The sequence below is a fragment of the Amblyomma mixtum genome, chromosome 2, assembly GCF_055824585.1.
Source record: "Amblyomma mixtum isolate Tamu chromosome 2, ASM5582458v1, whole genome shotgun sequence".
Classification (NCBI taxonomy): Eukaryota; Metazoa; Arthropoda; class Arachnida; order Ixodida; family Ixodidae; genus Amblyomma; species Amblyomma mixtum.
This window is the reverse complement of record NC_143013.1, coordinates 293,935,983-293,952,766: the sequence shown is the minus strand read 5'-3', so window position 1 is coordinate 293,952,766 and position 16,784 is coordinate 293,935,983. Positions and strand designations below refer to the sequence as shown.

Below are 16,784 nucleotides of genomic sequence, written 5' to 3'. Positions count from 1 at the left end.
GGCAGGAGCCGTCCTTGAATATGCTACATGTTTTCTGCATGCATTTATGCATTTCATGATTGCAGCCACGCAGGGCGACGAGGTAGGTTACAAATACTTTTTTTTCTCCAAAAACACGCCCCAGTGGATGGTGACTAGACAACACCTTTTCGCAAGTGAAAAGATAAGCAACTGTGGTCCCTACTTGCAGCCTGCGACATAAAATAAAAAAAAATTGTTTCAGCTGCTCACTCTTAGTCTTTTGTCCAGACTTCTCGAGTCAGGCAACTATCACTGGTCACTTAAGTTCTTCAGGAGCAGCTATGCATAAGAGGCATGAGTGAACCAATCTGTGGCAAAAAAATTGCCGCTGCTATATATGGCTATAGGACTATAGTACGCACAACACGTTTCTTGAACTTTCTTCATTAAAAAAAAATGGGAACAACGCTGTTTTCCCGAAGTAAATACTCGCTTGGAAGAGAGGGGGTGGTCTTCCCTTGCAGACCGCCTCTGCGTCTATGCTTGTCCCATATCATGTCACTAGGGGTCACATGAGAACAGCTAGAGGCTAAATAAACTCCGGTAGCACAGTTTAGCTGCACACCGGGCAGTAGACGCGGTGCTTGTCAAAAATAAAAAGAAAAGCGGGCGCCGGGTATCGCCGGCACAAAGCACCCACCTAGGACCATCCACACGATGAAGCGCACCAGGGTGAGCACGGACAGCTTGAAGATCAGGTAGATGTTGACTACGACGGCTATGGCTGGCACTACAGGCACACCGGGAGCCTTGAATTTCAGGTCACACCTGGAAAGCAGTGGCAGGCACAACCTGTTAGTGGTGTTAGACGGTGTAGCTTATGGAACTGATAAACGAGCGGCTTTAGGCCTAGAATCCTTGAAGCTGTTTATACTAAATACCTTTAATTGTAAAAACCAATCAGGGCTATTTGATTTGGTCAAGTGTTTCATATGCGTACACCATGAACAAAGGCGCTAGTCTCGCCGGGGTGTTATGGTGGAAAGAGTCTTAACAGTGACCGGTTCATAAATCTGACATTAAAATGGACTCTGCCCAGACGAGATGCACCTTTGCATGTGAGACGCGCATTAACATGAAATTTCTGCTGCGAATTGAGGGGTTCGTTATCATTTACTTGTTGGTGAGGAAAGGAGAATTTACTCGTTCATCTACAAGGAATTCTCTAACATACGCAATTCGGCTGTCTAGCGCTAATAACGCAACCTTCGCGCAACTCTATATTGAGCTCCCTTCTCAAGAATCATGTCGTTCTTGTGTCTGTTGGGTCTGTCTACAGTCAGGGTCGTCTTGTGTTGCTTTTCACCTCCGGACATTGCTCAAGACATAATCTGACTCACAGAGCCTGTAACTCCAAACACTAAAAAGGGTAGAAAGCAATCGCGAACGCATTTGGAAAAAAATCGACAAAGGCACGACATGCTGACATTGCTGGCAGACGCCACCTGACGGGGGCTTTAAGTCCTCTATTAACGCCTGCCGCTGCTAGCAGTGTGGTGGAGAGAGGGAAAAGCTTCGAACAAAACGGAAGATGATGGCGCTAAACTCGGACCGCCTTCACAGAGCCCTTTACTCGGTAAATATCCTTGCCGTGGGTTGGTGATTGCTGCTGTGACCCCGAAGGTAGATACGGTGGAGTGATAGCGAGACAGAACGAGAGTACTCGTCTGTAAGAAGGCAGTAGGGAGTTTTAGCATAGCGCAGATGTGCCAGCATAGACGAACTATACGTACCAGCCGGCTTCCTACTGCACACGGGCAGTGGCAGTCGCGCGCCCTCATCTAGCCTCTCGATGCCGCCAATATGCAACGGGAGCAAGGCGCCGTACGTTCGTCCAGCTTCGCTAAAACTCTCTAAGTCTCGCTCACTTGGCCTGTGGCTCTTTGGCGATGAGGAAGACGGAGGCGAGGATGCCCGCGAGGCAGGCGAACATTATGACGAGCACGAAGCCGTTGCCGCGCTCCAGTGCTCCCACGCCGCACACGATCACCAGGTCGAAGGCGATGGCGAACACGTACAGCAGGCCGACCAGCTTCATCACCTGCGTCACACGCGGTAGGGTTACGAGGGGCTCCGAAAATAGAAAGACAATTAGCACGGGACATGCTAACAACGGTGTTTGTCTTTGCTTCCAATTTTCTTGCAGTGTGGGCCAGTTTTCACGCGTCGCGGGAACGGTCACTGCAAAAATATACTATCGCAAAGTTTGCAGTGTTTGTTTTTCCACGTTCTTTGTTCAGTCCCAATTGACATTGAACCTTCCATGGACGTCCTGCAGACATCCTGAACATCCGCAGAACGTCCAAGGAAGTTTCAATGCTCATTTAGGGTGCTGTCAGCACGTGGCCTGGTCACTTTGCTTGCTGCGCGATATGCTGCCAAGTTTCTCTAAAAAGATGCTAACCTCGTGAAGCAGTTTCTACGTAGTTAGAGATTGTTTCCAGTGCTTTCCGAGCCTTAAGTCGAAAGTTCTTCGTGATCTTCACGGATATTGAGCGCGATTGAGAGGGGCGGTGATTCTGATCTTCGACGAGCGCCGAGCCCACCTGTGCTGCTGCCACCGCCTGATTGTTTCTGTATGTGGGCCCAGGTTAGCCCAGTGAATAGTTCGAGTCTAACGCAGCTGTTTTCTTTCTTCCCTCAACGCCTGTGCACGCGCTGCGTGTCATTTGAGCCACGCAAGATTCAAAAGGATCGAAAAACAAAACTAGAGTTTCTGCGTTGCTGGAGGTGATTTGACGGATTTGAGCACCGAGTGGAATCTTGCTACTAAGCTTCCGGATCTACGTCTGCCAGAAGACTAGAAAGGTCGGAAATGAATATGCTACTTGTTGGGCATTTGTTACCTGACGCTAACCTTGGCTGCGACAAACGCTATAGAAGAAAAAAAGCTCGGTGAACCTTCCAGCTGATTTAAGTTTCCATTCAACAAGAACCCCCAAGACAGCATTAAAGCAGTCAGCACTGAAGATCTGGGCGTTCTCTGCAGGAAACTGCACCACACCGCAGCATGTAATTCGTGTTATGCATGTTTTTAGAAATTATGTAGGTAACCATGGTCACTGTTGAAATAAGAACTGAATGATGAGACCTCAGGGCAGAAAACAGAATGTGTGGATGACTTCCAGCCGTGCTTCGGTGCTCTGTGCGATAGTTAAGCTCAGTGGCATCGGGAGACATCGAAGGAACGGCTGCACTGTCGCGATACAGTAGAGTCCGCTTATAGCGGCCACAGTTATAATGAGCGGTCGTTTATTACGAACAAGGGGGTAGCTACCGTCAAAACATGCATAAGGGCAATGACCCTGACTCCCAGATGTAACAAACAACTGTGGCTCCGCAACTGGGTTACAGCGAACGAGGACGTGGCGTAAACTATATCCCTCGCACTCGAAAACTTCACGCTTCCCTCTAGCGCGGGGACCAAAGAGCATCGCCCATCCCCACTTATCTCAACCCCTTAAAAAGAAAGCAGTAAGAAAAGGCTAAATTGAACCTAAAGATAATAGCCGATGGCCTGCACGGTCAATAAACGCGCTCGTGTGTGCCAGCTGAGCAAAGCAGAAGTGTGGTACCAATTTCCGTCAACGATTCGGTCGCGATTAGTTATACCATAGTCCTTAAATGTCCTTAAAACTCCTTAAAGCATTGAATGACTATGGTTATACGAATATATTCTGACCCTGCAGCAGCTCATCGGCAGCAAGGTTATCGGCGAGAGGCCCATGACCGCTCTGCAGAGATTTGGAAGAGCAGTGAGAGGATCTGCTTTGAAGAAATGGCCTGGTAAAACAGAATATTTAATGAAATAAACGCTGTTACTGCTTCTCCATGTCTTTGGTTTTAATGTGGCAAGTTCACTTACTATGAAATTTGGATACAACGAAGAGAATTCGCGCGACCGTCAGGTTCGTTATAAGTAGGCTCGATTTGTTTTGTTGAAGAACGGGACAGCGCTTGCCGCCGCATTTCATAGTGTGGTGACAACCAAGAACTATGGCTGTAAATAAGAGAACGGAACTGAACAAGGACGTCAGCTGAGAAAGAGAACAAAAGCAGTTAAAATGATATCCTTCTATTTACGGACCGGAAGAGAGCAAAGTTGGACAAGGAAACAAGGAAATGTGCAACGCGGAACCAAAAGGGCAACCTCCGCAGGCGATAAGACCCCGGGTTTTTTGTATTTGCAAGACTCAGTACTGACTTCATTTATGTGATTAATGTGGTGCTGTAAATAACTATAGTTTACTGTTCGTGGTGACGCGAGCAACAAAAATATGAAACTCATGAACGCAAAAAGGCAGCGCTCTTTCGAGGGCCAAGTGCAATGGTGCCAATGTGGGCCTGAGCAGTTAAAGCCACTTTATACAATAAGTTTTACCTCGACACTAGTAACAAGTACACTAGAAAGTTCTTTGAGAGCACTAGCTCTCTCTCTTAACGTTGGCCTTTGCTTTTATAGACGGGAATACATCCCTGAAAAATGTGAACAAGTTGCAGCTGCTCTAAGAAAGCGGAATGGGCTACTTAGTAGTGCTACTTTTAAAACGAACAGTGTTTTCAACTTCTTCGAGGAAGGAATCGTAATTAATCCCGGGCTAAACTACAGTGCTTGACGCGGGAATATGACCAGAAGAGCAATCCGCGCGAGACCATCTTTCGGAGATGTTCTTGTTCTCAGGGCTGATGTGACGTCAACTTTGTTGTGTTATTGGGATTCGTACGTTTGAAGTACGGGCACTAACTGGCTGCGTTAAAAGGATGTTGAGGACGATTCCACGCCATTAATTTTCCTCAGGAAAAAAAAATAATCGACGCAATGGCTTTTTCTGGGTACGTTATCTTTTGTCCGGCAGCAAGAGACGTATTTATTGCTTAGAAGATTGCATTCAAAGCTTTATCCGCCCTTCAATTCACAGTGCTGACATGTACACCGAAAAGTACTCCGTGGTCGTCGTTTTGAACTGAACGGTGAAATTAAAAGTTAAAAGTTTATAAAAGTTTATTGAGGAACACATCGACAGCATTCGTTTTGCCAGTATAATTGTCCTGCTCGGCATATTGGGGAGTGAACTGAAGCCCACGGTTGAGGACGTAAACATGCATAGTACAACGGTGAAGTTAAAAGTTAATGCCAAAGAAGTTGACGTACACTGTAAACAGAAAGGAGTAGAAAGGGAGTAAAGTTGTCCTCTAGCGCACACCCTTTCATAAAAGGGTGTGCACTACATGACAGCTTACTCCCTTCTTCACTCCCATATGGGCCTATTCGTGTTTAGAGTGTAATTTTCAACGTAAAGGGACATTGCAGGCAGAGAGGTTCTGGAAGTAACAAAGGTAAACATTTGTCCAGGTCTAGAAGTGACAAAGAATAGGTTGGGGCAACCAAAAAGGAAATAAAAATAATAAGCCCCTGCCTGTCTAGAAGTGACAGCCGAGCTTGAAATTAAAGGGCTGCACAGTGATCTATATGGAACTGGTAATGATAGGAGCAACACTAAGAGACACAGAAGGAGAGCAGCGTTTACTACACAACAAAAACGAAGTAGAGATACCTTAGGAGAAATCAGAGAGGGGAAATGGATTTGAACGTGGTCTGCAATGCGCAGAAAAAAAAAATAGCTCGGTAACAGAAAGAACACCAAGAACGAAGCTCTTAGTCAGGAGCGGTCTATAAGCATGCGGGCAAACCGGTTAAAAAAAAAATTACCGACGATTACGTTACTTCCTAATGCGAAATTTGAGCGCAGCAAAAAGCTGTTTCACCTTTTCAATAGATTAAGGCAAAGAAATCGAGCAACACATGTATGCGCTATCACAGAGTTTTTTTTTTATTTTTCACACGTATTCCTTTAACAAAGATTCCACTAACAGTTCTTGACAGTCATGAAGGAAGCTTTGTGGTCAGAGAAATAGACTGATATATGTTCGACTTGGTACACCAATGCTTGATTCTCAAAGACGGGATCTATACAAGTGCCTCGCGAGGTTGTCACAGCCGTGGGACGCGTTACGAGCGAGAGGAACGGGATGTTCTCCCGCATAAGTGTTAGGAAATTGCTGTTAGTCTTTATGTCAACATTAAAGTCCCCCACTACTAACGTCGGTGTGGATCGATGGACGGTTAATGCGAGTTGCAGGAAGTGCACGACGTCTTTCGTGAGTGCGGTAGGGGCGAAGTAGGCAGCTACTACCAGCAAGCCGTTGGGCAACTTTGCGGCGCACAGTTCGCCAAGTTCATGTGACGTGCCAAACATTTCGACTGGTATTGCAGAGAGACCTGTGCGCAAATAGATAGCGACTCCCGCCGCTGTGTTGTGGTCTCTGCGAGCACCACAGCAGTATAGGAAATCTATGATTTCGAGAGGCTCTTCGGGATCCATCCAGGTTTCAGCAAAGCAAAGTACAGAGGAATGGCGCAGAATGTGATCGTGGTGTACGTCCTTGGCATGTGCGGCAAGGGAGCGTACGTTAAGAATGTGGTTGTGAATGATGAATCAAGTGCTGCCAGCGAATGACGCGTCCATTGGCTGTCTGCGTGTGTTACTGATGTGTGGTTAACATGTTGAGCTTCGCCTGTAAGAGTGGAACGCGACAGCGTCTTGCAACGCTGCCAGGGAGTCCACAGAACGCCATCGCCAATTCGGCTGTACGCCTTGCTGGACGGTAAATTTATTTTTGGAGGAAAGGAAATGTATCTCTCTCGCATATCTGGGTGGACACCTGCACCTCGCCGTAAGGGGAAGGGGGAAGATGGGAGTGAACGAAGACGCCGTATTAGCTAGACGCGCCTTTGTTCATTCCAAACCATTCAGCTGGCATTACGGAGTGGCTAGCGTGCTCGTATCGCACTCCGGAGACCCTGGTTCGATTCCCCAACTCGACCAATTTCGTTCTCGGTTTTATAGATTTATGCGGTCTAACTAGAAAGGTTAATTAGGCTATTTCATATTTACATTATTGCATTTCTATCCATTGTGTTCTGTCATTAATCTGTCAATTGTTGGAACTGTCTAGGATGTTCGACACAACGTATATGAAACGAGCAACGTCTTACTGAGTGGGGAAGTGCGTGGTGGTGGAGGGAACGCGGCTTCGTATTTATCTGTTTTTTTTTAGCAGCGTCTTTTTCCGCGGACGCTGTTGTCGCTGCAGCGCGCGTCTTTCTTTTCTTTTCTTCTGACCTCTTCATTCTCCTCTATATTAATTAGGCTAATTGATTAATTAAGCAATTAACTAAACTCAGTCCAACTTAGTTGCAGCATCACTATACGATCCCTTTGATTGGTTGCATGGTTACTAGCCAAAGTACAATTGGCCCCATTTGAAATTCGCGCACTGTGACGTCACGAGCATTTCGACCAATTGAAAAGCATGACATTGGGGGCGGAGCTGGTTACGAGGCCGACGCCGACGCCGACGCCGACGCCGACGACGACGCGAAACCCAGGAACGGACGCCAAAGAGCTGCGCTCTAAAAAATCTGCATGGATATGTTTGCTGCTGGCACCCTTGCCACGCAGTGGATGTAATCCGGCTGATGATGGTGTTGATGATAGCGTTGGTGCTGCTGCTGAGGATACCTTCATGCCGGAGCTGTCGGTGGCCGGCCCGGGGTGTCCGCGCAGGAAAGGCAGCAGGTATCCGAGCTGCTTGGTCTTGGTCTCCCACCAGGTGGGCTGTTGGAACATGTCCTCCTCGATGCTCTCCTGGGCCTCCAGCATCGAGCCGTAGCCCTCCTGCTGCTGCACGTGGAGGGTGCCGTCGCCTGCACCGGCGGAGCGGTGAATGGTTAGATCACTTTTGGCTGCCTCCTGGAGACTCTTGCACTCAACTGAGACCAAGATTAAAGTCAGGAGAAGCACCTGAACGCCTAAAGGGAGCAATCCGGACCTGAACCCAAGGCTTAGGCAAAAGCGTTTACGAAATTGGTTGGGTACATCTCGACAAATCGAGTAGTGTGGTTAAGACAGCAGTTAACTAGGAATATATTTACTGAGTAAGAACAGCCGAACACAAGGGCTAGGGCAATAGCCGAACCAATTCCTTCAATGTAGCCTACACTCCAAGGCAAAGGCCTACAGTAGAGAATCACGCCGTGGCTCTGTCGAAAATGCGGGCTGCACGTCGCCCAAAAACCTACACGTGGAAATTCTGGTTTGGTTTGGTTTATGGGGTTTAATGTCCCAAAGCGAGTAAGGCTATGAGAGACGCCGTAGTGAAGGGCTCCGGAAATTTCGACCACCTGGGGTTCTTTAACGTGCACTGACATCGCACAGTACACGGGCCTCTAGAATTTCCCCTCCAAAGAAATTCAACCGCTGCGGCTGGGATCGAACTTGCGTCTTTCGATTCAGCAGCCGAGCACCATAACCACTGAGCCACCGCGGCGGCCTCGCGTGGAAATTCGGAGACACGGAAATCTACCCATTATCAGAGGGATCTGTCTATATCGTCCCCCAGCTTTGACCTATTTTCTGTACAAAAACTTTCTTATGGGACGGAGTGCACTTGCAAGCAGAGTAAAACCTTACGGATTCTTCTAAGTAGCGTAATGTGTACTAGTATGTTAGCATGACGTGGTACGCCACAACTTCTTGATTTGAGGTATGGTATCCACGTCTTTCAATGTCCGTGCTCCTCCTTTGTTCATAAATACTCGGTTTTATCTTTTGGTGGTCAGATCCGCATTATGTCTTTACCAGAACCTTTCATTCATTTTGCTTTAAACCAACATGGGCACAAGATTTTCTACCCATAAAGCCGGGAAGGCTTGATTCTAAAACCGGAATTTTTGCGCGCGCAGGCGTGCTCTAATAGCGTTCGACACCATAAGGAAGAAAGCGTGCGGGGCTCAACCAGCTTCGGAAAACTTGACTGCTAGGTACAATCTTTGTCAAAAGTAACCAGGCTCCATGGTTTGCTTCTCGTTCGTATAACAGAGCCCTCACGGCTTCTCTAAAGATCAAAAAGTTCTTTGAAGGTGAGAACAGGGGTTCTTCTTACCATACAGAGATTTAGAGCTTGAGGGCTGGCATAATAGTTTTAATATACGACTGAGAAGAAAAACGTGCAGCCTGGTTACTTTTGACAAAGACTGTACTAGACAGATGTTTTCGGTGTGTGCGCGTAAGTACTTACCTCTCCGTTCGTCCTCGTCGCTGTCCGGAGTGACGACGCGGTTGGTCCTCTTGGTGCGGATGGTAGTGGTGGAGGCCCCCAGAGGCGGCGCCGATCCGACGCCCAACCCCAGCCCCCGCAGCGAGGGCACCATGGAGGGCGGCGCCTCGCTGCTGGGCGTCGGGCACTGAGAGCGCACCGACTCCGGGAGCAGCTCCACCAGCGTCTTGGTGCGCGGCTGGTAGCGCAGGAGCAGCACGCACGTGGACACCAGCGTGTACGCCATCAGGGTGCCTGCAACGCCCCAATCGATGCGCAGATTAGAAAGTTGCTGAATTGAAAAAGTCACGGGCACACCTAACTCAATTTCGTGTTGGCAGTTGCGATATCATTAGCAGGTGTTGATGCCATTACCGAAAGTGACGCAATATCAGGTGTGGTGACGTCACTTTCCTCCAACCAATGGGAAGGCTCTCATCTGGTGACGTCACTTGTCTCCCGCCAATGGGAATTCTCCGGTCTATTGACGTCACTTCCCCCAGCCAATGGACGAATTTTATGACCGACGACGGATGATATGACATTATTAATTGATCCAGATAGCGTTTCGTGCCAAACCAACACTGCAAAGCACGAGGCATGCCGTACCAGAGGACTCCGCATCAAATTAGATTTCCTGAGGTTCTTGCACTGAAGTCACAGTATGCAAGCGCTTTGGCATTCGATCTCACTCGAAATGCGGCTGTCGTACACCGGATCACAATGGCGAACTCGTGCTGAGCAGCCGGTTTTCACGGCCAGAAAACCTCCGTAGCGGACAGAAATGTTTTATCACAGCAGATACGTATTAGCGTGGACATATGCATGACAAACTTATGCCTGCTGCGCACGCGCAGTTTCACGGACCGCATCAAGGTGGTACGCGCACCTGATAATGCGATTGCGTGGGAAGCACACGTTAATGACGTATACGTCCACGCTAGTACGTATCTGCTTTGATAAGACTTTGAATTTACACCCACTGAATAGACTAAATTCGTCGCATCGTTCACGTTTGTAGTGGTTGTCGTATTAATGTAATGTTGTATTTTTACTCACTTAGTACCCTCACGTATTGTGAAAGGAACAGCTTTTGTGCAGATAATTGTTAGCAAGGGTCGGTCATCAAGTTTTTCTATTGTAACAGCAGGTGTCCTTTTTAGTCGCTACAACGTCACTCAGTGCATCCATACCTCATTTTACATTGCGTTGTGCCTACTCGCTACTGCCCTGAAGAGATAGGCTTTGAGGGGTCATTCAGGATGCCCTGTATGAGTCGCCCTGAATGCGAATAAAATGGAGTCGCATGTGTTCCAAAGTCGGAAGCTTAAGGCATTTATGTACATTTAAACAATTTCGAGCTTACTGCGACGCTTTATTCAAAACTAGATCGTTTCCTCGGCAAAGCGAGATGGCCAACCACACAGGCGACAGATTTTAAAGACATGACATGTGGTTTCCTTTTATGTTAACTGCCTTGTTTAGGTCGTGGTGGAACTCACTGCCGTCTGCAGAGCACATGAGGACTCCACTGCCCGACTCTGTCGACAGTGAACACTTTTATCTGAGCTTCGTCCGTGAGTGCGAAGAGACTGCACCAGTATTTAGGGCAGATTGCGCGAAGCGCCACCGTAGTGGGAAAATACTTACTTCCGGTTTCCGTCGCGCGGACTCTTCTTTCGATTCGAGCATTTCCCGACCTCCGGAAGTCACTTCCGGGTGCCCCCGCCGCTGCGTTTCAGCACACAAGCGTAGGCGAAAATTTCCTCTTACGAGTATTTTTGCCGTCGGCCATCGCGTTTCAGCGATCGTCATTTACGCGTTTCGTGACGCATTCAGTACTGAATTCAGTTCGGCGGAAGCGATGGTGAACACTAGTCAGATACCAGGCAAGCTCCCTTCCTCTTAGCTTAGCTATTGTACTGTGGTTCTTTATTTTTTAATAGGGGCTTTCCTCACTCAAACGTTTTACCCTTTATATGGCACCTTTATGGCGAATTGCTGACGGTTTTGGATGCGTTTAATTTTAGATTTCGGCGCAAGCTCTTCAGTCTTTGCCTGCCTCGCTTTCTAAACACGGTGATATCTCTGCACTTCACAACCCAGACGTGGGCGGCGTGATAAGTTTTATTCCCTTACTCTAGAGGCCAGTGTATATTTGTGTTCAAACAGCAGTCATCTGCCTGAAAATTGCTTCTTAAAAATCTTGACGAAAATGTCAAAAATCGTGCTATTCTATTATAAACTTCTCCTAAAGAAGCACTGCCGGCCATATCTAGAATGGATGCTTAAAACCTCACAAAAAGCAAGATTTCATGAGCACATAAACTTTACCCCCTCTCGCTATCCCAAGCCACAGTGAATGTTTACACTGGTACGTCAGTGACTAACGAGAAACAGTTAAGAAAAAACTGCAGCGATGAATTCTTCATGTCAGTCCGCATAAAAATGGGTGCACATTCTGCTTTGCTGTAAAGAAGGATATGGTACGAGTTTCAAGCTGCACACGGGCCACGAGAGACGACGTAGTTGAGGGCGCCGTATTACATTCTGTTGTCCAACATGCGTTGACGTCCAACATGCGTTGACGTCGCACAGCACATGGGCGTTCGCCTCGATCGAAATGCAGTCGCCACCGCCGGGATATGATCCCGTGTGCCTGGGCTCCGCAGCCGAACGCCGTAGCTTCAAAGGGCTTTGTTCAGCCATTTCTTGTTGACTCTATTCCTTGTCAGTGTTTCTTGATTTATTACGCAAAACGCAGCAGCGATGACCTTCACTGATCCATACTCAGTCACAGATGAGCGCGATGGCGACGAGGGTAGCGCGAGGTTTCATGCAGGGGACTGTCACGTGTCCGATCCCTCTCCTCAAGCTCCAGTGGCCGCTCTGTCGTCTTTGCGGCTCAGTGCGGAGGTCGTCTCAGAGCTCTCAGATCAAACAGCTATGGGCCATGCGAGGCTACGCATTTGAGGGTTGAGCGTCGGTGCTGGCGGTGATGTTGCACAACATCACGTGACTATCATCGAGAAGAGGTTTCTGCGGCATCGCAGTCAGGGTTAGTCGTGCCGGAAATGCGACAATATGCTTGGTCGTTTTGCAGTAATAACAGATTTTTCAGGAGTATATTTGTGCACTTTGTCGCTTCGGCGAGGGACAGTACGGGCGGTCTACCTAGGTTGCTTTTCTGCAATTTTTTCGTGGATTTTTCGCTCCCGGCCAACGGCGCCGACGACGACGGCGGCTGTTCTAAGACACGGACTCCTTAACGCTATCACGTTGAATGCCGTTTATGCGAAGCATACTAGCCGCACAACCGAGCTCTTCCTTGCTGCTCCGCGCGCGGCCGCGTAGCTACCACTTGACCCACATCGGCGCACCACGTGATATGACGTCACAACAGCTGTGAAAGCTGGGGCTCAACTCGTGCGCTCGCTTGTGGACGCGCAGCCTCCGCCGGCGGTATGCTTCGCATCCTAGGCTTAACCATAAGCTAAGCCAGGACATTTTTTTTTTAAATTGCGCATCTTGGATGAAACACTCGGTATAACCTACTGTGTGCGATGTGGCACAGAGCGACATGGGAATGCGAGCATGTGAGGCGAGTGAATTGGTTCGGCCACTCGCGCGCGGTGTGCTAGAGACTGTGAGTCCAGCGAGATTTGCTTCCCTTGCAACCGGAGTACTTTGGTCGTCTGAGTCGAGACTTCCCGAAGGCAGATCTGAACGCGTTTGCACTGTATGGCACAGGCAGCAGCTATGTACTACGTACGCAAGGGAAACGTGGCGCACCTGTCCACGTCCAATGGTTACACGAATTCGCCGATCTCGGTGCATCTGTCGCCGCTCAACAGCGTCATTTCAGCAACATCTAGTCCGCGTTTGCTGACTTTAGCGCGTTACTCAGAAGAGCGTAACCGGTACGTAATATTTTCCATCCTCTCCATTCCAATCAGTTCCTTGCGGCGCTGTTAATCAGTTTAAAGGCGCCCTTGTGCTGTGCTATGTCAGTGCAGGTTAAAGATCCCCAGGTAGTCGAAATTATTCCTGATCCCTCCACCACGGCACCTTTTCCTATCTTTCTTCTCTCATTCCCACCTTCCTCCCTTCCCTCACGACACTCTTGAGGTGTCCACCGAGAAGTGCGACGTTACTGCGCTATTTATCTTCAAAAACCACAAAATCAAACGCTTGTGATCCATTCGTTACATGGCTGCCGTTTTTACCCCGTAACTTGTGTATGGCTTGGGCAGGGCATGTAATAAGAAGGTAAGATAACCGTTGGTCCTTAAGGGTAACGGAGTGGATTCCAAGAGAAGGCAAGCGTACCAGGGCGAGGCAGAAAGTTGGGTGGGCGGATGAAATTAAGAAGTTTGCGGGAATAGGGTGATCGCAACTGGCAAAGGACAGGGTTAATTGGAGAAACATGAGAGAGGCCTTTCCTTGCAGTGGGCGTAGTCAGGCTGATGATGATGATCATGAGCTTATCTCCCCTACTACCGCCGGCTATACCTCGTTACGCATGTGATGCATTCGCTGCACGGCTGCAGTTGATGTCCCTAGTTTGTGTTTGGCTTGAGCTAAACTATTACAGCTCTTGCTGGAAAAACATTATCTATATTATCGCCACAAGATCCACAAGCAGCACAGAAAAGGAGAAAGGTAGATCAGACCAGAAGCCGTATTCTACAAGGTATCCTTTGGTTTTCCTTTCCGTAGGTCCTTCGTCATTGATGTCATCAGCCTCGGCCTACGTCACCGGGGAGCCTCGGGCAGTGGCATCGGATTAAAAAAAAAAGAAAAAAAAAAGAGCGCGAAACGAAGCTTTGTAGAATACAACCCCCTGGTGTCAGTAACCGGATCGCTTGCGACTCTTGGCCTGTATGACAAGTCTCCATTAAGCTTTTGCATGTTAACCTTTCATCCTGTCCGTACACTTATCCTCCTTTCCATTCCCGCCTTTGCATTGAAGAGCCCGAACTTTTTTCTTTGCTTCGTCGTCTTTGTGAACATCGCCGTGACCGGGGTTTTAGTTTCAAGAAAGAGTAAACGCAATCCCATTGTATTCGCTTAAAAATACTTTTGTTAACTGTCTTACTGTCAACTCGCTTGATATCAACTTTCAATTCTTCGTCGTGCACACTCTCTGCCGATGAACCTTTGCAAGGGATGAAATCGTGCACCCACCTATAGACATCATCTCTACGAGCACGTCGAGGCTCATGACGATAGAGACGACGGCCGTGGCACCACCTAGTAGAAGCGTGGCGAAGGCGGGAGTCTCCGTCACAGGCCACACTTTGGACAGGGCCCTGGTGAAAAAGCAGAAGGGTGGTGGTGGTGTAAACTTTATTGGCCATGACAAATTACAGGTGGGGGGCAGAGCCCCCCTCATGGCCTGCGGGAGGGGCCCACACAATGGGTTCCTCCCTTACAAATGGTGTGCCAGACCCTGGAGGGCCAGCCTGTTAGAGGCACTGGTGATGGCGAGTCGTTGGTCTTGTAGTGCTGAACTGGACATGAGCTGTTCCCAGTAAGTGAGTGCCACCTCTGGGGGAGGGGGGTGCGGGTAAGTGGAACAGGTGAGCTGAACATGCAGAAAGTCGCCTGGTTTGCCGCATAGTCGGCAGGAGGAGGAGAATAGGTCAGGGAAGCGTCCGTGCATGACTATCGGGTATGGGAGTGTGCGAGTTTGAAGCCTGCGCCAGAAAGTTGATTGCGTGGTTGATAGCGAAGGGTGAGGAGGTGCGTATATCTGTCTGTTGGAACGATAGTGTTGTAGGATGTCACTGAAATTTAACAGGCACTCCCCTTCGATGGAGGAGGCGGTGTGCTCACCCGCCCGGAGGGTAAGATCTCGGGCGAGGGCGTGCGCCTCCTCGTTTCCGGGTAGTCCGGCATGTGCTGGCGCCCAGATGAGCGTTACGGTTCTGGAGGGATTCCAGCGTCGGAGTATGCTGCTGGCTTGCCGAGAGATACGACCAGTGCTATAATTTAGGATTGCTGTTTGCGAATCGGATATAATTTTGGTAGCGGCTGAAGAGGAGATGGCTAGAGCGATAGCCGCTTCCTCTGCCGTGGTTATGGATGAGGTAAGAATGGTTCCTGCCGTGATGGGGCGGCCGTCACTGCGAACAGCCACTATAGATGCCTGTGCGCCTGACGCGTAGAGCGAGGCATCAGTATATGCTACATTGGGATCCTCTCCGTAAGCTCTGTGTAGTGCTAAGGCCCGGGCCTCTCTGCGCTTTTGATCACACTCCGGGTGCATGTGTTTGGGTAGGGGGGGTATCTGAACTGCAGCTCTTATGGGAGTGGGGATTGTGTCAGTGCCGGGTATAACGCCGACAGGCGATATGCGAAGAGACTGCAGCAGAGCTCGTCCTGCAGGGGTGCGTGTGAGTCTGGCTAGTTGTGCCGTTTTGGTGGCCTCACAGAGTTCCTCGAAAGTGTTATGTATTCCTAGTCGAAGAAGGCGCTCTGTGGAAGTGCATGGGGGAAGGCGTAAAGCTGTGCGCGTACTGCTACGAATGAGGCCGTCTAGGCAGAAGCACCACTGTTGAGACAAGACACACGGTTGAGTAAACCATGCAGGAACTGGAGCTCGGACCACCATCCTCGGCTGCTTAGACGGAATACCTTCAAACTATCTGGCCCCCAACCTTTCCCTCTATTGCAAGTTACCGAGCTTCGAGAGTGCTTTAGCTTGTCGTCACCCTACATCACCTTCGCACAAACGTGTAAGCTTGACACATGTTCCGCGAGTATACATTCTCGTTGACAACCGTTACCAAGGGTGAATGGACCGTTGATGATCACGGCATGCAGAGGTGCGCAGCATGAACAGCGTTTTAGCATAGCGTGGCCATATACTATCAAATACAGCTACTGTCAGCCGCCAACAGCGCATGCACAGCTGGTAGCAGATGATGATGACGTAGAGCCAGTGCTCTCGCCAATCCTGGCTGCAATCATGTGCACAATATTCGCTTATCGTAATCGTGAAGTCGAAACCTTGTGGCGCAGTTGCCTCTCGGCATCACACGTTTGCGTGTGCGACGGGCCACTACTTCCACGCGACTGCACTGCTTTAAATCCTTCCCTTTCTGTTTGCTTGTTCTTGCTAAGAGGTCAGCGTGACACCAGGTTATGAAGTGGAATTTAATTCGTATCGCATGGTTACGCTGTAGCAAGGAGGAGAGGCTAGACTGGGCAGGTGTCAGTCCCTATGGTGCCCTCACAACAGCAATGAGTTTATGTATGTCACACTATCATATTCCAACGAATCAAAAGAAATATTCAAATTAGAGTACAGTGTTTACTACAGCCAAACATATTGGCTACATTTTGACAGGAAAAGCAGTGTGAAAGAAAATTATAAATTCTTATGATTTAACTGCTTTCATATAGATGCGATAACTTAGTCAATTTATCGTTTTATTAAAGAATGTTTATCTGATCACTTAGTAGCACTTGGAAAAAAAGAATGCAATTCAATAAATACGATTCGAGAGTTTGAGAAAGAAATGATTTCGTCAAGCTCTGAAAACTTTGAATTCCCATAGATAATACGAGGAAGCCACCCATCCTAGATGCGTATGCGC

At 48.7% G+C, this 16,784-nt stretch overlaps 1 protein-coding gene across 1 annotated transcript in view; it reads right to left on the bottom strand.

Moving 5' to 3' along the window:
- The window catches only part of LOC149364524 (putative cationic amino acid transporter), a 131,548-nt gene that overhangs the window by 6,210 nt on the left and 108,554 nt on the right, over positions 1 to 16,784 (bottom strand). Inside the window, exons 8-12 of the mRNA XM_089574482.1 lie at positions 14,368 to 14,492; positions 9,163 to 9,435; positions 7,605 to 7,789; positions 1,890 to 2,062; positions 662 to 789 (exon numbers count right to left, since the gene is read on the bottom strand). Of these exons, the coding sequence (XP_089430608.1) occupies positions 662 to 789; positions 1,890 to 2,062; positions 7,605 to 7,789; positions 9,163 to 9,435; positions 14,368 to 14,492 (884 nt within the window). The remainder of the gene's footprint in view (positions 1 to 661; positions 790 to 1,889; positions 2,063 to 7,604; positions 7,790 to 9,162; positions 9,436 to 14,367; positions 14,493 to 16,784) is intronic.